General features: G+C 37.8%; 3 protein-coding genes across 3 annotated transcripts; 2 read left to right on the forward strand and 1 right to left on the reverse strand.

Moving 5' to 3' along the window:
* The first annotated feature begins 5,760 nt into the window (after positions 1-5,760).
* Positions 5,761-14,729, forward strand: LOC103932097 (probable copper-transporting ATPase HMA5). The gene is made up of 6 exons (XM_048589206.1): positions 5,761-6,018; positions 11,517-12,908; positions 13,029-13,283; positions 13,380-13,502; positions 13,603-14,082; positions 14,185-14,729. The coding sequence occupies exons 1-6, from the start codon at positions 5,761-5,763 to the stop codon at positions 14,602-14,604; spliced, it is 2,928 nt and encodes a 975-aa protein (XP_048445163.1). The 3' UTR covers positions 14,605-14,729.
* An 861-nt stretch (positions 14,730-15,590) lies between these two features.
* LOC103932093 (glutathione S-transferase T1) lies at positions 15,591-20,435 on the reverse strand. The gene is made up of 7 exons (XM_009341644.3): positions 19,612-20,435; positions 19,384-19,457; positions 18,681-18,741; positions 18,536-18,589; positions 17,939-18,018; positions 16,907-17,112; positions 15,591-16,112 (listed from the first exon to the last, which is right to left on the reverse strand). The coding sequence occupies exons 1-7, from the start codon at positions 19,713-19,715 to the stop codon at positions 15,900-15,902; spliced, it is 792 nt and encodes a 263-aa protein (XP_009339919.2). The 5' UTR covers positions 19,716-20,435; the 3' UTR covers positions 15,591-15,899.
* Positions 20,436-22,199: 1,764 nt separating this feature from the next.
* Positions 22,200-26,323, forward strand: LOC103932092 (FT-interacting protein 3). Its single transcript, XM_009341643.3, has 2 exons — positions 22,200-22,325; positions 23,087-26,323. Exon 2 carries the CDS (start codon positions 23,109-23,111, stop codon positions 26,142-26,144), a length of 3,036 nt encoding a protein of 1,011 aa, XP_009339918.2. The 5' UTR covers positions 22,200-22,325; positions 23,087-23,108; the 3' UTR covers positions 26,145-26,323.
* The last annotated feature ends 446 nt before the right edge of the window (positions 26,324-26,769 follow it).

Genomic DNA, 26,769 nt, shown 5'->3' on the forward strand with positions numbered 1-26,769 from the left:
TGAGTGGGATGATAAGTGTGAGCAGAGTTTCCAGCAGTTGAAGTATTGTCTCACTCATGCACCTGTTTTGGCACTCCCGGACGATAGTGGTGACTTCGAGGTTTATAGTAATGCTTCCTTGAATGGTCTGGGATGTGTGTTGATGCAGCATGGTAGGGTGATTGCTTATGCTTCACGACAGTTGAAACCTCATGAGTTGAATTACCCTACACATGATTTGGAGTTGGCAGCTATTATCTTTGCGTTGAAGTTGTGGAGACACTACCTCTATGGAGAGAATGTAGGATTTTTACAGATCACTAGAGTCTTCAATATCTTTTTACGCAGAAAGATCTTAATCTTCGTCAGCGGAGGTGGTTGGAGTTGCTCAGTGATTATGACTGCACGATTGATTATCATCCTGGTCGTGCAAATGTAGTTGCTGATGCACTTAGCATGAAGTCTCATGGCCGCATTAATGCGTTGTATGTGAGTCGTATTCCTCTTCTGGCAGATTTATGTTCTATAGGAGTGAGGTTGGAAACAGAAGACCGAGATGTGGCTTTACTTGCTAATTTTCAAGTTAGACCAATTTTAGTTAATTGGGTGCTTAAAGCTCAAGTAGCTGATCGAGAAACCCAGGAATTGATCCAAGCTCGAGATCGAGGAAGGACGAGAGACCTCAGAGTTCGTGAATCGGATGGCATGTTAATGCAGGAGGGTAGAATGTTCGTGCCTAATAATTTGGATTTGAAGAAAGAAATTCTCGATGAAACACATATCTCAGCTTACGCTGTGCATCCAAGAGCTACTAAAATGTATCATACCATTCGACCCTTTTATTATTGGCCGGGTATGAAAAGGGAGATAGCCGAGTATGTGAGTAGGTGTGCTGTTTGTCAGCAAGTTAAGGCGGAAAGGAAGAAGCCATTTAGGTTGTTACAGCCGCTTCCCGTTCCAGAGTGGAAATGGGAAAATATCACTATGGATTTCTTGTACAAGCTTCCGCGTACACATAATGGTTTTGATGGCATTTGGGTGATCGTTGATTGGCTTACTAAGTCAGCACATTTTATTCCTGTGAGGGAGAAGTATTCCTTGGGCCGATTAGCGGAATTGTTTATCTCGAAGATTGTGAAATACCATGGTATTCCTGTAAGTATTGTCTCGGATCGTGATCCACGATTTACATGCAAGTTTTGGATGGCTTTTCAGGAAGCTTTGGGTACGAGACTACTTTATAGTACGGCGTATCATCCTCAGACGGACGGACAGTCACAGAGAACCATTCAGACTTTGGAGGATATGTTGCGAGCTTCGGTACTACAGTTTAGTGATGCTTGGCACAAACGGTTAGATTTAATGGAATTTGCCTACAACAATAGCTTTCATTCGAGTATCGGCATGGCACCATTTGAGGCATTGTATGGTAGATCTTGTCGTACGCCGTTGTGTTGGTCAGAGGTTGGAGAAAGAGTTTTAGTGGGCCCGGAGATTGTTGAGGAGACTACTCAAAATTTTCAGGTGATCAAGTCTAACCTGAAGGCAGCCTAGGACAGGCAGAAGAGTTTAGCAGATCGGCATGCTACGGACAGAGTGTATGAGGTCGGAGATTGGGTATTTCTGAAGCTTTCACCGTGGAGAGGAGTTGTGCGGTTGGGAAAGAAGGGTAAGTTGAGTCCCAGGTACATTGGACCATACATGGTCACAGAGCGAGTTGGTGAGGTAGCTTACAGGTTGGAGTTGCCTCCGGAGTTGGCTAGAGTACATAACGTGTTCCACGTGTCTATGCTTCGACATTATGTTGTTGATCCGTCTCATGTGATACCTCATCAACCCTTGGAAATTAATCCAGATTTGACTTATGATGAGGAGCCAGTGACGATACTAGACTGGAAAGAAAAGGTTCTGAGGAACAAGACGGTGAACTTAGTAAAAGTTTTGTGGAGGAATCATTCAGTCGAGGAAGCTACGTGGGAGACAGAAGATCGGATGAGGGATTTGTATCCTCGGTTGTTCTTTGATCACTAGGGGTTGTTTGGTTGTTTTGAATTTCGGGACGAAATTCTATTAAGGTGGGTAGGTTGTGACAACCCGTCCCAGAAATATTAAAACGTACGCGTGAAAAGACTATTTTACCCCAAGTTTGTTTCCGTTACGTTTTGTGTTACGTTTTTTGTGTTTTGTTGGCATGTTTGGAGCCACACACACTTTCCCACACTACACCACATTTCCTCATGTTTCCTGCACCCTGTCCCGAGTCCCCATTCCTTCCCATTCTTCTTGAAACGTACGGACACACCCACAAACCTATCAAACCTCCATAGATCGAAGAAACCAATGCCATATTCATGCTCGTGAGGCTTGTAGGAGTCCAACCATACCTTTTCCAGGTGAGAATACCCTCGTTTTCACGTCGAACTCACGAAGCCCGACTTTGATACTGTTCATGCTCACGTGATTTCTCACGTTTTAGGGAATTTCAAGCTTGTAGGAAGCTTGGTGAAGTCCCTAGGAGGCTCGGGGTGGTTCGTTTGAAGGTTTTGGACGTCGAGATAGTGAGTTTCGAGGTTGGCCAGATTTGGGGTGATTTTCCAGGTGAGATTTCGTGGATTTTAGCCCTTGAAAGTAGTATGATTGTGTTCCTCTAGTTCTAAGCTTCATTTTGGTACCAATTTTGTGAAATTTGGGTGAAAAACGAAGAAGATATCAAAGTTTGAAAATTTCCCAGTTTTCTGGCGCCGGAGGCTCGCCGGAGAAGACGACGGAATATTCCGTCAAGTCTGACAGAATATTCCTGACGCCGTTGACAGAATCTGTTAAAACTGACGAAAAATTCCTGACGCCGTCAGCGTGCCAGGCACGTGCCTGCGCGTGGCCGGCGCGTGGGACGGTGAAAAATTATTTTAAAAATATGGGGATGTTCCTGAGGTTGAGTAGATCACGTTGGTGTATTCATACACCCCATTTGAGTATTGTATGAGAAGTTATTTCTAAAGGTTTGGTTATGTGCTTTAAAATTGACGTTTTTGTAGTTGTTTCGCATATAGGTGATTCCTATCTCGAGGACAAGCGTGGTCACTCGAGGCAGGGGGGCTACGACCCTTCCACATACCAGTGAATGGGCTTTTGGTTTTCCGTATATACCTATATACTTATATTTTCCCAGAAATCGATTTGAATTGTTATTTGCCATAGGCCATGCATTATATTATCGTTGTTTATGCATTGTTAGTTGCCATATTAATCGTATACATATTTATATGCTTATTTGGTGCTGCAGAAGCACAGGTAAGTGCCAGGTAAATGTTATTCATGTTTATATTCAGTAGTGATTTGAGATGCATAGAGAGCTCATAACCTGCACCTCCGGTGTTAGTGTTCTCGCCCAGAGTTGGGCACAGTCCTTCACGTGATGTTCACCTCCCGCACCACACGCTCAGCTTGGATCCAAGTTAGGTGCACAGTTCTGTCGTACAAACCACTTTAGGTGGTTCCGACTCATAGGTGACCCGCGATTATTCGCCCAGCCTTCACGTGATCGTAGCACTAGAGCGTATATATGTATTACACCCAGGCCTGTCGTACAGACCACTTTAGGTGGTTCCGACTCGTGTGCAGGTCCAGCTAGTGAGGTTGAGATTTGAGCTCTAGATTCAGCCGTACAGGTCACGTTAGGTGACTCCGGCTGCCAGATTATATGATAGTGATATGATTATACCTGAGCACTTGCATTTTATTCTGAGGTTTTGGCATGGCATATTCTTGAGCATGATTGGTATATATATATATATGTCTATTTTCTGGGAAGTATACAGGTTTTACGGCGAGGGGTTAGAAAGTATTTATTAATGGTTTTCGAAAAGCTTTGTTTTTGCCCACTCAAGCTTTTGTTTTGCGCCCCTCCAGATTCTAGTTGACTAGCAGGTTTGGTGGTTTTCCCCAGAGGACCTTCCCGGCATTTCGGACAGACGATCACCAGCGTAGGGCCACCTTCGGGTGTACTGTTGTCGCATCATTTTCATTTGGACTGCTTTAGGCTTATGCTCTGAACTTGTGTCTCACTTACGCTAGCACTTGTTTCTATTACTTTTGTATGCTAGTTTTTATTATTCGTACTATTTACATTACTATTTTATTAGCTTCCGCATTGTGCACATGGCTACGTCACTTCCACGTGACGGCCAGTACGCCCTGATCTAGGTCGGGGTGTGTCAATTTTTATCATATTTTAATCTCAATATATAATTTAATTATAAATAGAATAATAACTTTTTCGATTGTAAATTCCTCTCGTTAATATGCACATTTCTAACAAAAACGTTTCTACAGGAAATACCCATTTTCAACCAAATATTGGTTACGAAAAAATTTGTGACGAGTAAATATGGTCAATAATATATATTTCCAATGAAGCTTCACCGTCAGAAATATATATTACCGACAAAACTTCACCATTGCAAATATATATATTCGACGAGGCTTCTTTGTCGAAAATATATATATATTCCTGACGAAGCTTGCCATTGCAAATATGTATTACCGATAAAGCTTCACCATTGGAAGTACATACGTTCAACGACGCTTGACCATCACAAATATATTTTTGTGCCTATTTTTGTCAAACGGTTACGTATTTTCAACAACCTCGTATGGTCGGTAATTGCAATTGCGATGATTGTGCACTCTCGTAAATAAAGATTATTTTGTTGGAAAAAGATTTTCTGACACAATTGTTTGGTCGGAAAAAAAAGTCATCGTAAAAAATATTTGTCGTTGTTTGAAAAGTAATTTCGACAACTCTATAGTTATTTACGACCACATTTCCATGTCAAAAATAAAATAAGTTTGCCATTTTGAAAATTCATTTATGATAAAATACTAACTACTAACGACAAGTCCGGTAAGTCGAAAATGAATTAATTCTGACGGCTAGTTGGAAAAAAATGTATTTCCAATGGGACAATTTCTGATGCCTAGCGAGGGCTTTTTCCCGTCAGAAATAAGTATTTGCGACGGCAAAATGCCTTTTTGACAACATGTGATCCTCGCTAATGACACTTCATTTTGTAGTGCAAACACCTTTCACCCGAACCCAAAAACCCCAAATTAAAAGAAAGAAAAGAAAAAACCCTAATACGCCTATATGTGGGTTATTCATGTCATATGATCAAAGGAACTATTGTATAAAGAAATAAAAGAAACTTACATATTCTTGGTTGCTTTCCATGATAAAATTGGAGTGGGTGCAAAAAAAAAAAAATATATATATATATATATATATATATTGAAGGAAAGCAAGAAACAAACTGGGAGAGAAAGAAGTGGGAGAGAATATTGAAGACCTACGGCAAAAGAAAGTGGAGAGGTATATGGGAAGAAAAAAAAATAGGGGGACAAGGAAAAAAAAAAGAAACATTAGATTATATATATATATATATATATATTAATTAGTAGAAAAAATAATTATGAAAAATTTAAATATAAAAGAATGACAAAAGATTATATTTAAGACTTATCACGTGACGAGTTTTGAGTGGGTTGTAATGCCACTCAACAAAGTCCAATGACAAGCCAAGCCCAACACTAGTTTTACCCCATTTGCCACTAAAACCTAATTTTACGGTTTCCTTGTGCACTTCAGACACGCAACCCACGTATATCCACTACCAGAAAGTATTTCCCAGAGTGCATGCTCCGTGCCTCCTCCTCCTCCTCCCCAACTTTAAATAGCTTACCAACTTCCCAGAAAAGAAAACCCTATTAACTAAATTTGCTAGAATGGGTTGCATTTGCAATGACTGCTGGGCCCGGCCGCGCTATCCGTCGATGCATAAGCACCCAAAAGGTACGTCGCCGGAAGCAAGGCATGTAAATGGCTCTGAGGTGAAGGCCTTGTTCTCTGTGGTTGGCATCACATGTTCTGCATGCGCCGGATCGATTGAAAAGGCGGTCAAGCGGCTTCCGGGGATCCGTGAGGCTGCCGTCGATGTGTTGAATAATACTGTCCATGTTCTCTACTATCCAAGCTTGGTTACTGTAAGTTCTTACTTTTTTGGATTGCTCTTTTTTTCCTTCTTGATTGCAAGAGAAATTACTTTCTTTGACTAAATAGTTAGAGGGAAATGGCTTCTTTTTATTTTTTTAAATGGCGACAACCTGTTTGGAGCATAACGATCAAGCAGATTTTTATGTGTAGTTAATATTTCAAGAAAAGTTGGACTTTCATGGATTGGGAGTGTCCACATAGAGTTAGTATATTGCGGCTTTGGCAAACCACGCCTTCAGTATCGTTTTACTTTCGCCCAAAAGAAAATGTTGTGGTATAAAAAAATTCAAATACTTGTTTTACCACTAAAATATTATGAATTCAATTTTCTTTTAAAATCATCTAAAGGTAACAAAGAATAGTGAGTCATTTACGAATAATTGCGTTTTTAATATTGAAAAAATGTTTCAAATTCGAGTTTTCATCTGCCATGTACACATAACAAATAATTAACACATTAGAGAGACTGCAGTTTGGGTTCACAAATTGACCTCGACCTGAGTATTTTTAACTATTACTCATAATATATAATAAGTTCACAGAAAATGTAAAATCCTCCATGTTTAAAAAGCTAAAATAATACTTAGAATTAACCTTGGCAGCTGTTGCAACTGGCAAGAGCCCCCAAACCTCAACCAACCTGAGTGGAGAGTGGTGACCCTTCGTTCCAAAATCAATCATATGTGTTCTTAACTTGGTTTCAAAAGCTAGTTTTATTTCCCTTTTCCTGTATTACCTTTTCAAATTGAACTGAATTATGAAAGCACTGAACTATTTATTAAATAATTAGCCTGACCTTATTTAGCGGGAAGCATAATTCTAACCCACAAAGTTTATTTTGAAATATACAGAAGTCAAATCTGACTTTTTGCATAACATCATGTTCTAGCTAGCTGCTAGTATAAGTTTAATCATAATCAGAGAAGTTTCCTTATTAATATAGAACTCTTTTTTTTTTTTTTTAGATAATATCGTTTGTTCAAAAAAAAAAAAAAAAAAAAAAAAAAAAAAAACTCGAATTTTATCACCTCAAAAATCTAGTTGTGCGCTTTTAATTAGATTTTTTTTTCCATCTTCAAAAAAAAATATTTTCTTTCTAAATATTAAAAAATTGAAGTACATAATTAGATTTTGAAGTGACAATAATAATTTTTTAATAAAAAAACTTGATTTAAGTCCAATTTTGTGAACCATTATTAGAAATAATCAATTTTATTAAAATAGATCATATCCCTTGTGTTTAGAATTATTTTATTATTAATAATTATCTCTTTTTTATATTTATCTCTTTAATAAATTAATAATTATCTCTTTAATAATAAGAATTGTTTCCTCTGTTTATCTCAACTAGCATTCTTGGGCCACTTAGAGCATCTCTAATGGAAGTCCTTATTTAGGGACTCTCATTCCACTTTTGAGTACTCATTTGAGGACTTAAAGCCTCCAATGGTAGAGTTCTTATAGTAGAATCCTTAAATTTAAAGTTTTTATGATGTTACATGATAATTTGATTAGGTGCACATTTTTTTGCTTATGTTAACCTTTTTTAATTAATTAAAAACATTAAAATTAAAGGAAAACTAACGAAAAGTCCAAAAGAACTTCCCTTTTAATGAAAAAACTTTTTTAAATGTATAGCGAATAGTACCAGAAAAAAGATACAAATGTGCTTTTTCGTTAAAAGTGAATAGTACCAAGAGTGTTTGGTTGAAACTCCCTAAAATTAAAGCATCAAGAACGTTAACTCTTTAATCGAGATTGTGGGTCCCTTTTCTATTCAAGGTGCACATTTTTTTGTTTATGTTATCCATGTTTTAATTAATTAAAAGCATTAAAAGGGACCCACTTTCCGATGATTCCCTATGCTTTAGGGACTCACTTTCCGATCTATTGGAGATCTATTTTATCCCTATATTTGTTTTATACCTATTTTACACAGTGGTTGTCCCTATTTATGGACTCCACTAGAGTTGCTCTTAGTATTACGGTCTAGTGGTATTCCTCTTCACTTGTAAATGAGAGGTCTTATGTTCAATTCTTGCCAAATGCGAATTTGAACCATAGGTGGGTTGGGGCCTACTGCCTAGGCGGCTAGACAATAAGTGTCTGCTTATACTTAAAAAATACATAATTTCTTCAGGATACATATACTACAAAATAGAATAACATATAGATTATATGGGGGACAAGTATATAATATGTGTTCATCTAAGTATTCAATAAGTCTCTTACAATTTATTAAAAAAATAAAATGCAAAATGAAAGTTATCTATTTTTTGTTTAAGTAAGATCCGCAACCAAGGTGAGTACCTAGGTGGGTCTGGGCGGGTTAGGCAAGTGCCTAGGCGGTCTCGGTGGGCTCCTAAGCAGGTCTAGGTGACCTTTCTTAATTTTGAAATGCCTAGGGATTAATCGAAACGGTGGTCAACCACCTAGTGCCTAAGCAACGCTAGGGGGAATTTTTATAACAGTGATTCTGACCCACAATCCAAAACAAAAACAACCTCATCGAATGAAAATGCCAAAATTTCAAAGGATTATTGTGGAGACAAAAATAATCATAAGGCGACACGTGAATTTTTGGATAGAAGAGGACAAAAATACCCTTAAGGCATACCGGGATACCTACGCGCAAGTAGCGGGCAATCATCCCTCAACCAAGTCAAAAGTGCCCAAAATAGGTAACAAATTCAAAACTATTTCATCCACCCTCATCTTATATTCTCCACAAGGTAATTATTCCATAACCTCCAAAACATTTCTTATAAATTATGTTAATTAATCAATTAATGGATTTATTACCTAATTAATCTATTAATGGCTAATTAACTACAAATTACACCCAAAAATTATCACAAATGGCCGGTCCCTATTCTCCTAATAGGGCCGGCCATATCCCTATAAATAGCTCTCCATTCTCTCAAAAAACTACTTCCAAGTCTCTTGCAAAACTCTACAAAATTCTCCAAACACTCTTCCCTCAAAATTCTAACTTTGGCATCGGAGGTTCTTCGACCAAAGCGCCCCCCCAACCCCCCAAAAAAAAATCATCATGGGCGTGTGAGGCTTTTTTGGCCTTGACCAAAGGTGTGATTTGTTTTGTAGGTGCAATTTTGTCCAAGAAGGAGAAGACGGAAATTTGCATCCACAATTATAGCCAATTAATGTAGTATATATAGAGAACGGATTCCAAAAATTTAAAACATCAACCTCATGTGAGGACTTGGCTAAAACCTTATTTTTAACGGTAATGTTAGGAAGAACAAATTTTTTAAAACCATGTATACCAAATAATGTGATTGTAGATGATTGGATTATTAATTAAGTGTTGATTAATATGCTTGTTTCTTATTAGTGACATATCATTTGATTTACAAATTTGATTTAAAATTTTGTTCTTTCTAGCATTATCCTATTTTTAATCATCCTAAGCTAAACATTTAAGAGCAATAACAGCAAAGCATTTCATTTAAGATCAGTTTCAAAACTTTCCTCTTCTACAAAATCTATTACAAAATTTATAGCACTTCGCAACACCAGATTCATAATTCCAACACTTTTGCAAGATCAATTTTAAAACTCTAGCATTTCTACAAGATTAGTTTCAAAATTTTCAGCACTTCTGCAAGACCAGTTTGAAATTTAGCACTTTTGTAAGATCTGTTTCAACATTCCAGTATTTCTGCAAGATTAGTCTCAAAATTCCAACTTTTTTGCAATATCAGTTTCAGAATTCCAACATTTCTGCAACGTCAGTTTCAAAATTTTCATCACTCCAACAAGATCTATTTTAAAATTTTCAACCTTTCTAGATTAGTTTCAAAATATTTAGCACTTCTACAAAACCAGTTTCAAATTTTCAATATTTTTGCATGATTAGTTTCAAAATTCATGTACTTCTACAATATCAGTTTCAAAATTCATAGTCAAAATCGATCAAAACCTCAAAATCAAATACTTTCAAAAAATACTAAAATAAAAACCTAAAATCTAAAATTCCAATCATTCTTAGAAAAGAAAAAAAAAACACTCATAAATCTAGGGAACAAAAATGAAAAAAAAAAAAAGAAAAGAGAGGAAGGAGATCAAGAAGTGTGAAGAAGAAATATGAGAGAGAAAGATGACGAAGAAGTAGGAGAGAGAGAGAGAGAGGGAGGGAGAGAGAGAGGGAGGGAGAGAGAGAGAGATAGAGAGAGAGAGAGAGAGAGAGAAGACGACGACGATGAACAATTAGGAGGACAGAGAGAGAGAGAGGTAGGAAGGAGAAGGAATAGAGAGAAATGGACAAAGAAGAAAAATGAGAGAGAAAGAAACAGTACAAATAAAGAGATAGAGACTCATCTTATAGCTAAGTGAAACTGTAAATGCAAAAGTAATTAAAAAACAACCATGGCATCACCTACCAAATGGATAAATTTTGTCTCTGAAATAAATAAATAAATAAACTTGGTCTCTCTCTAAAATATAGTCTTATAATTTGGATGTGTGTAATTGTTCTAAAAAAATACTAGTGAAGAAAAGGTCAAATTGAGCTTAATCTAATAAAATGTTGATTTTTTGGACCTAAATCTAAATGCCCATTTTTTATATTATCATTTATGCAATGTCTATCTTCTCATCGAATTTAAATAGAAAATAAACAGTTAATGTTGATGTGTTACATGTAACTAATACCGATAATTTTTTTCCTGGAATAATACTTGCATTCTTTCTTGGGGATAGCTCATTTCCACACTTGCAAATAACGTATTTTTACAGTAAAAATTTCATAATCGAAACCGTTCAATTTCTTTTAAAGCTTATCCTTACAAAAAAATCATCTAAATAGAAAATCATTTAGCCATCCAAATATATGGAACAAATTGGCGGTTCATCGTTATTATGTTACTTGGTACTTACACCGTCAATTTATTTTGATATATTTGGAGGGCTAAACGACTGTTTGGTTCAAATGATTGTTTGTAGAGATGATCTTGCAATGAGGATTGACAAACTAAACAGTTTCGATTATGAAATTTCTACAATGAAAATACATTATTTGCTAGTGAACTAAGGAACTCATTGTCTAATTTTGCAAGTAACCTTATATCTTCAAAGTGGAGTCCCGTTCTTTTAGTCACAAAGTGACCCAAAGGTTCATGGTCAATCATTGAGTTTATAAAAAAGGTTGATACTAAAAGAATTGAATGTGTATTAATTATTAACTTATTCTTGACCGTTGATATCAAACCCATTACTGGGCGACCATGCATACTCATGTGTGGTTTGAAATAACGAAGTGTTATGTTTAGAGTGCGAATCTTTGAAGAATTAAAATATTCTCTAATATATTAATGTTATCTAGGCCTCGGCACCCATTGCCACTTGGCTTTTGAGTAGGAATTTAAAGATCCCATTTTACTGCTCATTAAATTTGGTACAACAAATCATACAGTCCATCACCAACATTCATAAAGTGATAGAGCTAATTACTCCAATGCATATGTAGGAGGAAAAAATACGCGAGACTATGGAAGATGCGGGATTTGAAGCCAAATTGATCAAAGAGGAGACAATTAATGGCAAATTAAGACAAGTATGCAGAATAAGCATAAATGGAATGACTTGTACCTCTTGCTCCTCCACTGTTGAATCTGCCCTCCAAGCAGTTCATGGTGTACAAAGAGCTCAAGTGGCCTTAGCAACTGAAGAAGCAGAAGTTCATTACGATCCAAAGATTGTAAGCTACAATCAGCTGTCGGAAATCGTCGAAAACACCGGATTCGAAGCGAAACTTATTAGTCTAGGGGACGACATAAGCAAGATTGAGCTCAAAGTTGACGGTATAAAGACTGAACAAAGCATTAGAGCAATAACAAAATCCCTTGAGGCACTTCCTGGGGTTCAAGACATAGAGACATTCCCCGAACTCAACAAAATTTCGGTTTGTTATAAACAAGATGTCATAGGACCAAGAACTTTCATCGAAGTGATCGAATCATCAGGGTCCGCGCATTTCAAAGCAATGATATACCCTGAAGGGGGGAGAGACACTCATAGAAAGGAGGAAGTTAAGCAGTACTATAAATACTTTTTATGGAGTTTATTTTTCGCAATTCCCGTGTTTTTAACCTCCATGGTGTTGATGTATATCCCAGGAATTAAGAAGGTGCTTGATGTTAGAATTGTGAATAAGTTGACAGTTGGTCAGATTCTGAGGTGGGAGCTGTCCACTCCAGTGCAGTTCATCATAGGCAGGAGGTTCTACATTGGATCATACAAAGCGTTGCGCAATGGTTCTGCTAATATGGATGTTTTGATTGCCTTGGGAACCAATGCAGCCTATTTCTATTCAGTCTATATAGTTTTAAGATCTGCAATCTCTAGAGATTTCAAGGGTACAGATTTCTTTGAGACTAGCTCAATGCTTATTGCATTTATCTTGTTAGGCAAGTATCTGGAGGTTTTGGCAAAGGGGAAGACATCTGATGCCATTGCCAAGCTTATGAACTTGGCGCCCGAGACAGCAACGTTGCTGAGTTTGGATGAGGATGGAAACGTGGTAAACGAACAAGAAATCGATAGTAGGTTGATACAAAAGAATGATGTGATTAAAATCATTCCGGGTGCTAAAGTTGCCTGTGATGGTTTTGTTGTATGGGGGCAGAGCCATGTGAATGAAAGCATGATAACAGGAGAAGCACTGCCGGTGGGTAAAAATAAGGGTGATGCTGTCATTGGAGGCACTGTGAATGTGAATGGAGTGTTGCATATTAAGGCAACAAGGGTTGGATCCGAGAGTGCTCTTTCGCAGATTGTTCGACTTGTTGAATCTGCGCAAATGGCCAAAGCTCCTGTACAAAAGTTTGCTGATCGCATTTCGAAATACTTTGTGCCAACGGTAACCAACTATTTGACATGAATTTTCAGTCATAATATGTCTTTCTGAAATTATTTTGAAAGCACTTCTATTAGTATTACGTTTGTGCATAACTTTGTAAGCATGTGGCTAAATTTGCAGGTTATCATTCTTTCATTTTCGACGTGGCTTGCCTGGTTTTTATCAGGGAAGTTCCGTAGCTACCCACAGTCTTGGATACCGTCTTCTATCGACAGTTTTGAGCTTGCGCTTCAGTTCGGGATCTCAGTCATGGTCATAGCTTGCCCTTGTGCTTTAGGCCTAGCAACTCCTACTGCCGTTATGGTTGGTACCGGAGTTGGTGCATCTCAAGGTATACTGATCAAAGGGGGCCAAGCATTAGAGAACGCACATAAGGTTAGCAAGTGATATTCATCTAGCACTTTGTCATTAAACTAGAGGACCTCTTTCCACATTTTTAGTTCTCATGGATCTGTAATTTGAGTACTGCAGGTGAACTGCATTGTTTTCGACAAGACGGGGACTCTCACAGCTGGGAAACCAGTGGTTGTAAACACAAAAATCTTCAATAATATGCTCCCTCATGAATTTTATGAACTTGTTGCGGCAACTGAGGTAGGCATTTCAATATCGCTTCCAATTTTTGTCGAACGGAAGTTTGGTAAACAAACTCCCTTTGAAGTATGATGCTCTTCAATGCATTTGTGTATATTAGGTTAACAGTGAGCATCCACTAGCCAAGGCTATTGTAGAGCATGCCAAGAAATTCAGAGAAGGAGAAGACAATCCTTCCTGGCCTGAAGCACAAAATTTTGCATCCATTACCGGCCAAGGATTGAAGGCAGTTGTTCGGGACAAGGAGATAATCGTAGGCAACAAGAGTTTAATGTTGGATTCTAACATTGCCATTCCGGTGGAGGCTGAAGCTGCACTAGCAGAAGCTGAAGCATTAGCTCAAACCGGGATTCTAATAGCTATAGACAGGGAAGTAGCAGGAGTTGTAGCCATATCCGATCCACTGAAACCCGGCGCCAAAGAAGTCGTTTCCATACTCAAGTCTATGGGAGTTAAAAGTATCATGGTTACAGGTGACAATTGGGGCACAGCAAATTCCATTGCCAAGGAAACTGAAATTGAAACCGTGATCGCAGAAGCCAAACCCGAACATAAAGCTGAGAAAGTGAAGGATTTGCAGGTGAGTCGTGTACTTTCACAGTCGTTAATTATACTACATTTCATTTTACAATAAGATGCAGCTGGTCTTAGAATTTTATAAGCTTCATGTTCTTATTCACAGGCTACGGGGTACGTTGTTGCAATGGTGGGGGATGGGATCAACGACTCACCGGCACTTGTGGCAGCAGATGTAGGAATGGCAATTGGTGCTGGCACAGATATTGCTATTGAAGCAGCTGACATTGTTCTTATGAAGAGCAACTTGGAAGATGTGATAACAGCCATTGACCTTTCCAGGAAAACCTTCTCTCGCATTCGTTTGAACTATATCTGGGCGTTGGGATATAATGTGCTCGGAATCCCAGTAGCTGCGGGAGCCCTTTTTCCATCCACCAGGTTTAGATTACCGCCATGGATTGCCGGAGCTGCAATGGCTGCGTCCTCTGTTAGCGTCGTTTGCTGCTCTTTGTTGTTGAAGAACTACAAGAGACCCAAGAACTTGGATGTCCTTGAGATACATGAAGTAAGAATCGAACCATAAATATTAGTTTCGATTCCATTGGAACGACGACTGTTTGGCTCCCGGTGTATATTATTGTGATGGCAGACTTCATCTTCAATGAATTGTTATGCACTAATTACCCCCAAGACAATAAAAGAAAGAGAGTTGTGCATATCACCGTCTGCTAAAGTAACGTGGGTTTGAGATTATGGTGTTTTTTTCTTTTTCTGAGCATATCGATATCTTTATATTAAGGGAAGGGAGAGTTCGGTTAAGTCATACAATGGGCAACCTAATTTGGTATCAAATTCGCCATCCACGAGATTCGAACCTAATACCTCTCACTTCTAAATGAAAAGGAATACCATCAGACTGTAGTACTGAGTAGCGAGATTATGATGCTTTAAAAAAAGCAGCTTAATCTAGACCAAAAAAATAAAAAAAAAGTGTTTCTTTAAAAAGCTGTTGTCAATGATGGTAGAAAAGCAAAAGTATGGTTTGCCATGCTTCTAAAAAAGTGTTTTTTTTTTTTCAAACCATAGTAATCAATGTACATTTAATGAAATTTTCAAATGATAGGAATACCCTCATATATTTTTGCAAAATTACAATTTTTGACCCTACATTTTGTCTTTGATAATTATTATATCACTTTAACTATGATATCGCTCTTAGTCATTTAACACATTCACATCAATTTATATAAAAGTTTACAAACCACTCGGGCACTGTTTTTGTTTGTTTGTTTTTTTTTTTTTTTTTTTTTTTTTGTTAAAAACACTTTTTCCAAAAAAGTTTACCATGTAAGACTATATTAGAGTTGCACACTTATACGTAACATCTCATATAGACTAAGGATTACAGAGATTGATTTCAATAATACTTGTACGCTAATAAGAAGAGTGTGTTACTAGGATTTCATAGCTAAAACAATTGTGATAGGATTAGTAAACCTAGTCAAATATGAATCTAAAGTTTAGGTGATAAAGTCTTGTACGAGTAGGATTACATGATGGGAAGTTCCCTACTCGGATTCCACCTCCTTTACTATATAACAAGGATCCCTGCTTTCACACTCAATACACAAAAATAACCCTTCTAGCCCCATTGAATAGAGCTGTGATAAGGAGAGTGAAAGAGAGTAGATCATTTGTTTACGCTATAGAGTTGTCACGATACAAGAAGAGATGCAGACGTTCATAGTGAAGTAAAACATTGCACATGTCAAAGTATACATTGACATTTAACGTTGCCGGCCAGGCTCAAGTTTTCTACGCGAAGAGGCCATTATTCTAACAGCACTTCGAATCACATACATGGCTTCTCACATCACATCACATCTTTGAACGCACAGCTGCTCTATCGCTGGAATCGGTCTTGTTGCTTGCTCCCATCAACCGCCGCTCTTGAAGTCTTGTTTTGGCCCTGAAGAGAACTTCATGTACTTCATCAAAGTGAGGTCTTGTCGCATTTTTAGTATCCTCAATCCACTGTAGAACTCTCTTGTGCGGGCCAAGTATACGATTGCGGTCCTTCTCATCTACAAGCTACAGACAAAATGAAGCGTTAAGATATCACGTGATGCCATCCGCAAATGAAGGTTGCTTTCTTTATAATGTATAATCTTTTACTACAGAGAATGACCGGACCAATAGATCCTCTTCCACAACCAAAGTAAAAATCCGGTAGAGATCACGTTGGGGCTCATCCTATCTTCAGATAGAAACACAACTGGTTAATCTAACATCGATAAAGTGGAGTAAGATTATTTCAAACTTGCAGAGTTGAATGTTTCCCCAATAAATTTACGATGTTGGTACAGGCACTGCCTATATAATTTTCTGTATCTAATTTCCACGGCCAGTTTAGCTCAATAGATTACATAATTCCCATGATATCACAAAACATCAATAGAACAGAACAAATCCAGTAGACAACAATAGTATGGTTTTATTTATCTCAAGCCAATAGAAATCTTGAATGTATAAGGAGTATGACTTGGTAGATTCCCTTCTTGAGAGTACGAGATAAGCTAGAAATGGAGCAACATTCAAAATTTAGCAGACTAAGAACACGTCAAAGGTGGAAGGATGACGCGTTATTTACCACTTTTCATAAATAATTAACACACCAAGAAACCATTGCTTCAATCAACTGTAAATGTTAATACTTCATCTCTCATCGTGTATTACTTTTTACCTATTTACTTCATCACTAGAATTTGGTTCATTATACATGACAAGTTGAAGAAAATCCTTCCGAACCCACAAACCCATCCCAATTATTTAAATGAAATTGACCCATAAAGCAACATTTATAAGCATGAGTCGCATCTATTTACCTCAAGTTGCATGATTTCACAAACCATGCTGAGATCTGCTATCGATGGTTTGAGTCCACCCACCAAGAATTTTCCATTACCTTGGAGCCAAATCGACTCTATTTTAGACAAAGAGGAGGACAAAAGTTTCTCAGCTTCAGCAGCTGCTTGTGGATTCAATGGAAGTCCAAGCACGGGTGCAAGTACAGTATTTAGAACGTATGGTGCTGAAAGAGAAGCATCAAGGGAAAATAAATAAGACAAGGGGAAACCAAAGCAAGTACTTTACCGTTCAAATATGTATCTTGTTGAGGGCGACATCACAACAAAGAATAACCAGAAATTATATTGTGTCAACGGTATATTGCTCGCTACTGAAGATAGATGTATGTATGTGAAAATTCAATAGCCCATGAAAAATGCAATCTAATGCAGCATGAACCATAACTGCATATCTATCACTGCCATAGGAAGAATGTATGTGATTTAAACAAACACTTTAATAACAACAAAGTAAATAAATTGAGATTTAAACTGGCTGAAAGTAGTACATCTGCAAGTTGAAAAATAATACATACAAATCTGTTAACAGAAAACGAGGGACAGGTACTCGCAGATGGCTGAATCTAAATGATTATCATTCTTATTCTTATTTCTTTCCACATTTTGTGCATATATTTTCAACAATGAGAACCAAATACCACTGACAAAGACTAGACAATTGAGGCTTTTTTCTCTTCTGGGGTCTGAAACTAACCAGTCATATATCACTGAATTCATACTCACAAATTTCTACCCGAGTCACTGGCACACTGCACATAGGTTCTTTTATGTATAACACATAGGTTCTTTTTATGTATAACTGTATAGGTATATAATAAATCTCCCTAGCAACAGCTCATCAGATTGAAAGAAGTTATTTCACTGAAGAATAGAATCATCAATATACATTATTAACAACTTTTCTCACAGCAAGCTGCAAGGAGAAAGCAGAATCAAATGCGACCAGACTAAAGAAATCAGAAGCATAATTTGGTAGACAAGTATAGAGACCTGCACCACGGCGTAAGTTAGAGTGATGCCAATCCAATACTGAGTTGATTTTAGCTCTCCTGAAAAGGTCAGCCGGATACCTGAAAGCACAAAAAGGAAAGTTTATTTACAGAACTATAGATAAAAATGATAAACATTTGAGAGTATCAAATACTTTTGAAACAGAAGCTGCATGAACCCAGATGCCACGATATTTCCTTGGAAAATGATATTTTGGTTTAATGTAAGTGTGTCCTTAGTAATTGATAAAGTAACTAAAATTAATATCATAATTACCAAGCTTACATTGCTAACTTTTGTTGGCCATAATTATAATTCTGCTCTACATTATTAGAAAACAATAAGAAATTCTAAAAAAAATCGACTTCTATTTGTGCTTCCTTTTCTTTGGAGTTTGGATCTTCAGAGATGATCTGAAGTGTGAGAAAATGTAAGTTCTATTTGTTTAAGAGCAGTATGTATTGTAATTCATCAAACTAAATTGAATACAAACTCACAAGGCAAAGTATTGAGCATGTCCATATCCAAATTACATAACCAAACCCATGCCATTTATGTCAAAAGAATTCATGGCACCAAGGAAGCAACAAGACTTACCAATGATCTGCTACTCCAGGAAATGCACAAGCAAGATAAACAAGAATTGCATGACTGCCAAAAGGAATGAACGGATGAAGAAATTGAAAAGAGAAAACCTAAGATAGTTACTACAGTGTACAAAACACGAAATATAATTAATTACCTTTCAAAGAGATTAAATCTCCCATCAGCAATAGCAGGAACTTGTCCCATAGGGTTTATTTCTACAGATCACATAAGACAAAAAAGAAAACAAAAAACCATGAGCCATTCAGCAGATACCATCCCACTCATCCAGCATAGAATCCTTCTCTCTTTTTCTTGTAAGCTTCAGTGAACAACTTTGGTACGTTACTACTATGCTAGGGCCACCACATTAGCAAAATAAAAAACAAGCAGTCATTACTTCAAACATGGTAAAAAGATTAAAACATATTGTTTCATTACTAGTGAATTAACCCCGATCATTCAATGATCTTCTTAAGTGAGTGACTTGGGTCTTGTTCTACACTCGAAAGTCATGTACATCCCACAAGTACTTGTTTTTCCATTTTTCATCAACATGGTTATCATTCAATAAGAAACATCAGTTCAAAACTATTGGGTCCCAAATACGTTTGCAGACTTAAACGTAGCCAAGTTGACTAAGGGCATGTACCCCGTCTGCACCCAAGTTCGAATCCCCATCCCCGTAGTTTAGATTAGATTAGAATATCATCTCCATCCAAAAGAAAAAAAACTTACCCAAATAAGTTTATAACCAATTTATTAGTCCAGAAAATAGAAAAAACAAAATAAATTCAGATTTTCCACTGATCACCAAACATAAACCTGAATTGAATCGAAATTAACATATGTAGACATACTTTTGAATTCAGGAGACAAGTGTTGACGTTTGGATATGTCCATCTTAATCTCCTCGAACTCTATTCCATTTACCCTTTCACAACAGGGAAAAAAGAAACGTGTAAAAAACAGACCGCAAAAACAACAACCCAGATTCAAAAACTAAGAGATTTATCAATCGAATTATAGAAATAACAACAAAAACCTTAAAGTTTGGAAACAAGAGAAAAAAGGAAAGTATAGATTACTTGAGGAAGATTAAAATTGCACGAGATGGCTGTGACAATCTATCGACGTATACTTTCAGCTTCATTTCTTCTTTTTGGTGAATTTTCTCTTGATTCTTTGTCATGCCGCGGGTCAAGGATTTTGATGTTGATCAGCTTTATGAGTGACTCTGTAGCTTCTGACCTTTTGCGCCTTGAGCTTTATCTGGTTTAATATCTTCGCGGCAATTACTGGGATCGTCCGGATGAAGTAGATGGACCTGGATTGGGTTGGGTTGGACTGGGTTGGACTGGGTTGGTTTTGGTTCTGGGAAATTGGAATGAATTAAGGTTTTGACTAATTACAGAATGTTTGATTAACAAAAATGTCTCTAACAACATTCTTTTCAACCATACTCAAAAGAAAACAACTGAACATACAAATTCACTCCCAACCCAAACCCAGATGCCTAGCTTTTTATTCCTTATTAATATTCTTTTAAAGATCTTAAGTTTGATTACGCTCCTTCTCTCCTATTGTAATTTGTATCATAAAAAAATTCAACTCAAATTTTTATCCGCTTGAGCTAATCTCAAATAACTTACCCTCATAAGTAATTCGATCAAAATCTGATGCTCTCTTAACAAATGGTGACAACAGTAATCGAATGTTTAAATCTAATTTCCTGTTTTGTTAAGAATGGAGAAAAGTGAAGAAAGATTGTGCGGAACAAAAACAATGAATAAAATCATGTCAAAGTAAAAGAAACTAAAAACGAAATAGCTATGTAATAAGTATTTTGTCTTATCTGATGCTGAAGGCTGATCACAGCGCGCGCACTGCGACGTCGTATCACTCCAACGAAGTCATCCGGCAACCGGTCTTCCAGAAACTGAAACCACTGCTTCACATTGGCTGGTAAGTGACGACCAGTGATGAAGAGCCTCGATCTGCGAGGAACCTGACAATATGGGCAGTCGACACGTGGAAATATCAGGAACGTTCAAGCTGCCAGAGGAAGTAGATGTGGGTGCCATTGACTAGCGTGCACGGTATTCACGCTACGCAGGCAGGCCTGCATCCGCATGGAAATCAGAGCTTTTAGTAACTTAGCTACTTGCCACTTCCCCATTCCACCATGCTTTTCTGTTGCTGTTTAGCTAAGCAAACCTAACGACTGGTGGCATGGTGCCACTAGGGATGCATAAATACATCAATCTCAAAGGCAAAAGGTCCAACTACAATTAGGAGAAGAACTAGCTAGTTTAAGTAATTGGGTGTATATCACCAATTTGTCATGTCTCTTTAGCACTCATTATGTGATATAATCATAGTTTATCTCATTTTTTTAACAATGTTACTCACGTCATACATACTGTGTCATTTGATAATTTTTAAAGAAACATGAGAGAGTTATAAATCTGGATAAGCTATTTTTTTTTCCCTACTTAATGGTGTATTTATGTTGATGATGATAGTTGCGAAAAACTTGCACGATTTTGTTTCTTTTCATCTCTCTCCTCATATGACAAGTCACTTGAGAAGAAAAATTGAAAGCAAAAGCGTGTTTATAAAATATTATTGATGATAGAGAGAAATCAAAAGTCCACATACAGTAGCATTGTAGTTAATGCAATTAATAGTCCATTGATATTAGATGCATGTATGAATATGAAGTCATGGTATGCCATTTTGCATACAATTTATCAATTGGCAAATACATTTCGTCCATTTACCTCTTTTTTCTCTAAAAATGCTACTCTTATTATATTTTTCACATCATATATGTACTATTTTTTTAATAAAGATAAAACCCACATATATCGATAAGCTCTATCTCTATTAAAAAGGTGAACAAATATAATATGAAAAATGTAGTAAATGTAGCAGTACTCTTTTTTCTCAGACCATTTTATCATCATTTACATACTGTTAATAGATATATGAGCTATCCACTCATGAGAAAGGAGCAAGAGGGTGGCAATGTGACATGGTTGAAATGTTGAGACTTAATCATGAAAATTACATGAATATAGGCAATAACAGCTTATTTTGTGTGACCTGCGTCTAATTTCTATTTTGTTAGAGATTATCTTAAGTTCAAATTTCATGAATAAAATTCTCCCAAAAGTTTGGTTCTCCATGTACTTTCTGTCATTTCAAGTTTTTTGTACAATATTTTATAATGTTGATACGAAAATTAACGTTAAACCGTAAAATGACTGAAAATTCATATAAAATCTCACTTTGAGAGAGTGCTCTTAATATTTCTCATTACCAAAACTCATCGAACATACAATACATAACTAGGACATGTGACGAGGAGTTTTAGTGAATAATTTATCAAAAAAAAATTTAGGAGGTCAAATTTAACTAGAGTAATAATTCAGGAGGTCAAATCGCAATTTACTCTAATTTTAAACATTAAAGAGTGAAATCAAACTGAGAAGCCGAAGAGAGTAACAAGGACAGAGTTGTGAGCTTCAGAGGGAAGAAAATGGGAAGAGAAAAACAAGTACCGATACCCACAGCTTTTAGTCTCTTACTCACCACTCCATAGAAACAAACACTATTTATACTTTTTTTTTAAAAATATATAACTCACTCCTAAGCAAATGCCACTTCGCTTTCTTCTCTCTCTCTCTCTCTAAAATCTATCAAACCTTACTGCATTGTCCTCCTCTTCCTTCCTCTCTCAGAACTTGGAAAGAAAATGGCTAAAATCTGAAAGCAGCTGCATTTAGCTTCAAACCACGTAAGTAATTAAGTTATAAACTCTCAAATTTTCCACTCTCTTAGTATTACACGTTGTATTAAAAAGCTTCTAGCTTTGTTAACTTCTACTTTTACTTCTCTGCTTGTCTTCTTTTTTTCAATGAATTTTTATTTTGGTTTGTCAAAGTGCATGTATGTGTGAGAAATTAAGTCAGAAATTTTTACCTGCATTTTGAGTTTTAGGCCCCTTGATTCTATATTTTTGCTGTTCTGCTTCTGTGTGAAAGAAAAAAAAAAAAACTGAGGACTTTACAACTCTGTGAGATATGATCCTGTTTGGTTGCTAAGAAAGGGAAGGAAAATAGTTGAACCATGCACCTCACATTTTAAAACTATTCAATTATCTGGACTTATATTAAAATGTTACATTTTCCTGCATTTTCTTGATCACCAAACAGATCTCACAAAGCCCAAATCCCAGTTAGACTTTTTGTACTTTCCTGACTGATTAGGTGGTGAATATTCAATGAAAAGATCATGTGTATTAAGCGAGCTTTTTGGATCTCATTAGGGTTGCTTTATTTTTTGTGCTTAATTACTTTATTTAATTTGTGTTTAACATCCCACTTCTGCACATGCTTGTGCTAAAAAGTTGCTGACTTTGTTGCTTTCCCAATCCAATCCATATGACTTGTTTAATTTAAGTCCCACTTTTTGTATTTTGCAAGTTAGCAGATTTTAATTACACATCTATATCAGTGTCTAAATTTATATTGTTCCTTTCTCTGTAGGTGCCTGTAGTTTTTTATTTTGTTGTGTTACTATGATGAACAATCTTAAGCTCGGGGTAGATGTAGTTGGCGCGCACAATCTTTTGCCTAAAGATGGGCAAGGTTCATCCAATGCTTTTGTGGAGCTTTACTTTGATGGTCAAAGGTTCCGCACCACTATCAAAGAAAAGGATCTAAACCCCGTTTGGAACGAGAGCTTCTATTTCAACATTTCTGATCCTTCAAACCTGCATTATCTTACACTAGAGGCCTATGTCTACAATAATGTCAAAGCTACCTACTCCAGGTCCTTCCTTGGAAAGATTAGCCTCACCGGAAACTCATTTGTTCCCTATGCAGATGCTGTTGTCTTGCATTACCCTTTGGAAAAGCGCGGCATCTTTTCCCGTGTAAGAGGAGAGCTTGGCCTCAAGGTGTATGTTACTGATGACCCGTCAATCAGGTCTTCCACCCCAGTCCCTAATGCCGAATCCCTCGCAAATGCGGATCCACGTGCAGCTCATGGACACGCCGAAGGAGTTCCAAATTCTGTCATGAATGCTTTGCAAAATGAGAGAGCTGGGACCAGACACAGCTTTCATCATCTTCCTCATCCAAGTCATGACGAACAACATCAGCATCGTGCTTCTTCTGCACCTGATGAGCATTATGTGCCCAAGTACGAAGCTGATCAAATGAAACAGGAACAACCGCAGCCTGCAAAGCTGGTTCGCATGCACTCTGCTGCATCATCACAACCGGTTGATTTTGCACTAAAAGAGACTAGCCCTTACCTTGGAGGTGGAAGAGTTGTTGGTGGCCGTGTTATTCACGGAGACAAGACTGCAAGCACCTATGATCTCGTGGAACGCATGTATTTTTTATACGTAAGGGTTGTTAAGGCTCGCGAGCTTCCTGCCATGGATGTCACTGGGAGTCTTGATCCGTATGTTGAAGTCAGAATTGGAAACTACAGAGGGATTACAAAGCACTTTGAGAAGCAGCAAAATCCTACATGGAATCAGGTTTTTGCCTTCTCAAAGGATCGAATGCAAGCATCTGTATTAGAAGTTGTGATTAAGGACAAGGATCTAATTAAAGATGATTTTGTGGGGCTTGTAAGATTCGACATCAATGAGGTGCCGATGAGAGTCCCACCAGATAGTCCTCTGGCTCCAGAATGGTACCGGCTTGAGGACAAGAAGGGAGAAAAGATTAAGAGCGAGCTGATGCTCGCAGTCTGGATTGGAACGCAAGCAGATGAGGCCTTTTCTGATGCATGGCATTCTGATGCAGCTACTCCTGTTGATAGCACACCAGCTGCCTCCACGCTAATACGTTCAAAGGTCTATCATGCACCAAGGTTGTGGTATGTGCGTGTCAATGTTATCGAGGCACAAGACCTTTTTGCAGCAGAGAAGAATCGCTTTCCGGAATCATATGTCAAGGTACAGCTTGGAAACCAGGTTTTGAAAACAAAGACACTTCAGGCTCGGAATCTAAACCCCCTTTGGAATGAAGATCTTTTGTTTGTTGCTTCTGAACCCTTTGAAGATCATCTTATCATTTCAGTTGAGGATCGTGTGGGCCCTGGAAGAGATGAAATCATTGGGAGAGTCATATTACCTCTGAATGCTGTAGATAGGCGCGCTGATGATCGTATGATCCATTCCCGATGGTTTAATCTGGAAAAGCCAGTTGCTGTTGATATAGATCAGTTGAAAAGGGACAAGTTCTCCAGCCGCCTTCATCTTCGAGTTTGTCTTGATGGAGGTTATCATGTTCTTGATGAATCAACTCATTACAGTAGTGATTTACGCCCTACAGCGAAGCAGCTCTGGAGGCCATCAATTGGGGTACTAGAGCTCGGAATCTTGAATGCATCAGGGCTTCACCCAATGAAAACACGCAACGAAAAGGGCACATCAGATACATACTGTGTGGCAAAGTATGGTCATAAATGGGTCCGGACAAGAACCCTCATTGATAACCTGAGTCCAAAATACAATGAGCAGTACACATGGGAAGTATTTGACCCTGCTACAGTTCTTACTGTAGGTGTATTCGACAACAGTCAGCTCGGGGATAAGGATTCCTATGGTAACAAGGACCTGAAGATTGGGAAGGTTCGCGTTCGTATCTCAACACTTGAAGCAGGACGTATATACACACACTCTTATCCCCTGCTGGTTCTTCACCCAACTGGTGTTAAGAAGATGGGGGAGCTGCATTTGGCAATTCGGTTTTCATGCACTTCTTTTGTAAACATGATGTTCGTATACTCAAAACCGCTGCTGCCAAAGATGCATTATGTGAGGCCCTTCAACATTATGCAGCTTGACATGTTACGTCACCAGGCTGTCAACATAGTTGCAGCAAGGCTAGGCCGAGCAGAGCCACCACTTAGGAAGGAAGTGGTGGAATACATGTCTGACGTGGACTCGCATCTTTGGAGTATGAGGCGGAGCAAAGCGAATTTCTTCAGGCTAATGACGGTTTTCTCAGGAGTATTTGCTGTAGGCAAATGGTTTACTGATATATGCATGTGGAAGAATCCTATCACAACAGTGCTTGTTCATGTTCTCTTCCTTATGCTTGTTTGCTTCCCGGAATTAATTCTGCCCACAGTGTTTCTTTACATGTTTCTGATAGGGATATGGAACTTCCGCTACAGGCCCAGATATCCTCCCCACATGAACACAAAGATCTCACAAGCCGAGTTAGTGCACCCCGATGAGCTAGATGAGGAGTTCGACACATTCCCAACAAGCAAGAACCCAGAGCTGGTGAGAATGAGGTATGATCGCCTAAGGAGCGTAGCTGGTAGAATTCAGACTGTTGTTGGTGATGTAGCTACCCAAGGGGAGCGGTTTCAGGCACTGTTAAGCTGGCGCGATCCACGCACTTCGGCACTTTTTGTCACATTCTGCCTCATAGCTGCCTTGGTGATGTACGTTACACCGTTCCAGGTAGTGGCAGCATTTGCAGGGTTCTTTATGATGAGGCATCCGAGATTTCGCAATAGGCTACCATCCGCACCCATCAATTTCTTCCGCAGGCTGCCTTCGAGGACCGACAGTATGTTGTAAACTAAAGCTCAAATGTTTGTCGCTGCTGGGATCATTTTATTAACTTTAATTGCTGAACAATGAACGTAATGTTTGTTGACATTGTTGTTCTTCTTCCTGTTTCTTGCCTCCTTTCCGCCACTAGTGAGATGATGTGGGAACATGAATAAGTAAAATAAAATTTTCAAGAAAATTCTTGCGTTCTCTATAATTTGTCTACTAAAAACACCAACGATAATATCATTTTTCGATCACATTGTAAATCACATATTTGAACGTTGTGAATTCAACCTGATCGTTAGTCCCGCTGTATAAAGGTTTGTGTTCAATAAGAACATTAATTTTTTTATCACATTGTAAATCACATCTCTAAATGAGCTGAGTTCAAAGTGATCGTTAATCCCGCCCTTATGTGTAGTGCGGAAACACACCAACGGGAGGAACGGGTATATGGTTTTACTAAAAACCCTCGGCAATATGTGTGTGGTACCATTTCTTATAAAGGAGATCCACCTTGACCACATGCAACCAAATTCCAAATGAGCTCTCTAATTTCAAAGACACGTCTCATGATCCAAATTCAAATAGAGCTCTGCCTTGACTGCATGCAACCTAATTCTAAATGAGCTCTCCAACTTCAAAGATT

This window comes from the organism of the source record quoted next, unplaced genomic scaffold (assembly GCF_019419815.1).
Source record: "Pyrus x bretschneideri cultivar Hongxiangsu unplaced genomic scaffold, Pyrus_bretschneideri_v1 Contig3, whole genome shotgun sequence".
Lineage (NCBI taxonomy): Eukaryota > Viridiplantae > Streptophyta > Magnoliopsida > Rosales > Rosaceae > Pyrus > Pyrus x bretschneideri.

Excerpts from the sequence above, each read along its gene's own strand:
- LOC103932097 (XM_048589206.1), top strand. The coding sequence starts at position 5,761 with ATGGGTTGCATTTGCAATGACTGCTGGGCCCGGCCGCGCTATCCGTCG. Across the intron at positions 12,909-13,028 it reads CGAAATACTTTGTGCCAACG|GTTATCATTCTTTCATTTTC; the intron begins GTAACCAACTAT and ends CTAAATTTGCAG. Across the intron at positions 14,083-14,184 it reads AGAAAGTGAAGGATTTGCAG|GCTACGGGGTACGTTGTTGC; the intron begins GTGAGTCGTGTA and ends TCTTATTCACAG.
- LOC103932093 (XM_009341644.3), bottom strand. The coding sequence starts at position 19,715 with ATGACAAAGAATCAAGAGAAAATTCACCAAAAAGAAGAAATGAAGCTG. Across the intron at positions 18,742-19,383 it reads CTTGTCTCCTGAATTCAAAA|AAATAAACCCTATGGGACAA; the intron begins GTATGTCTACAT and ends TGTGATCTGTAG. Across the intron at positions 16,113-16,906 it reads GTGAAATCATGCAACTTGAG|CTTGTAGATGAGAAGGACCG; the intron begins GTAAATAGATGC and ends TTTTGTCTGTAG.
- LOC103932092 (XM_009341643.3), top strand. The coding sequence starts at position 23,109 with ATGATGAACAATCTTAAGCTCGGGGTAGATGTAGTTGGCGCGCACAAT.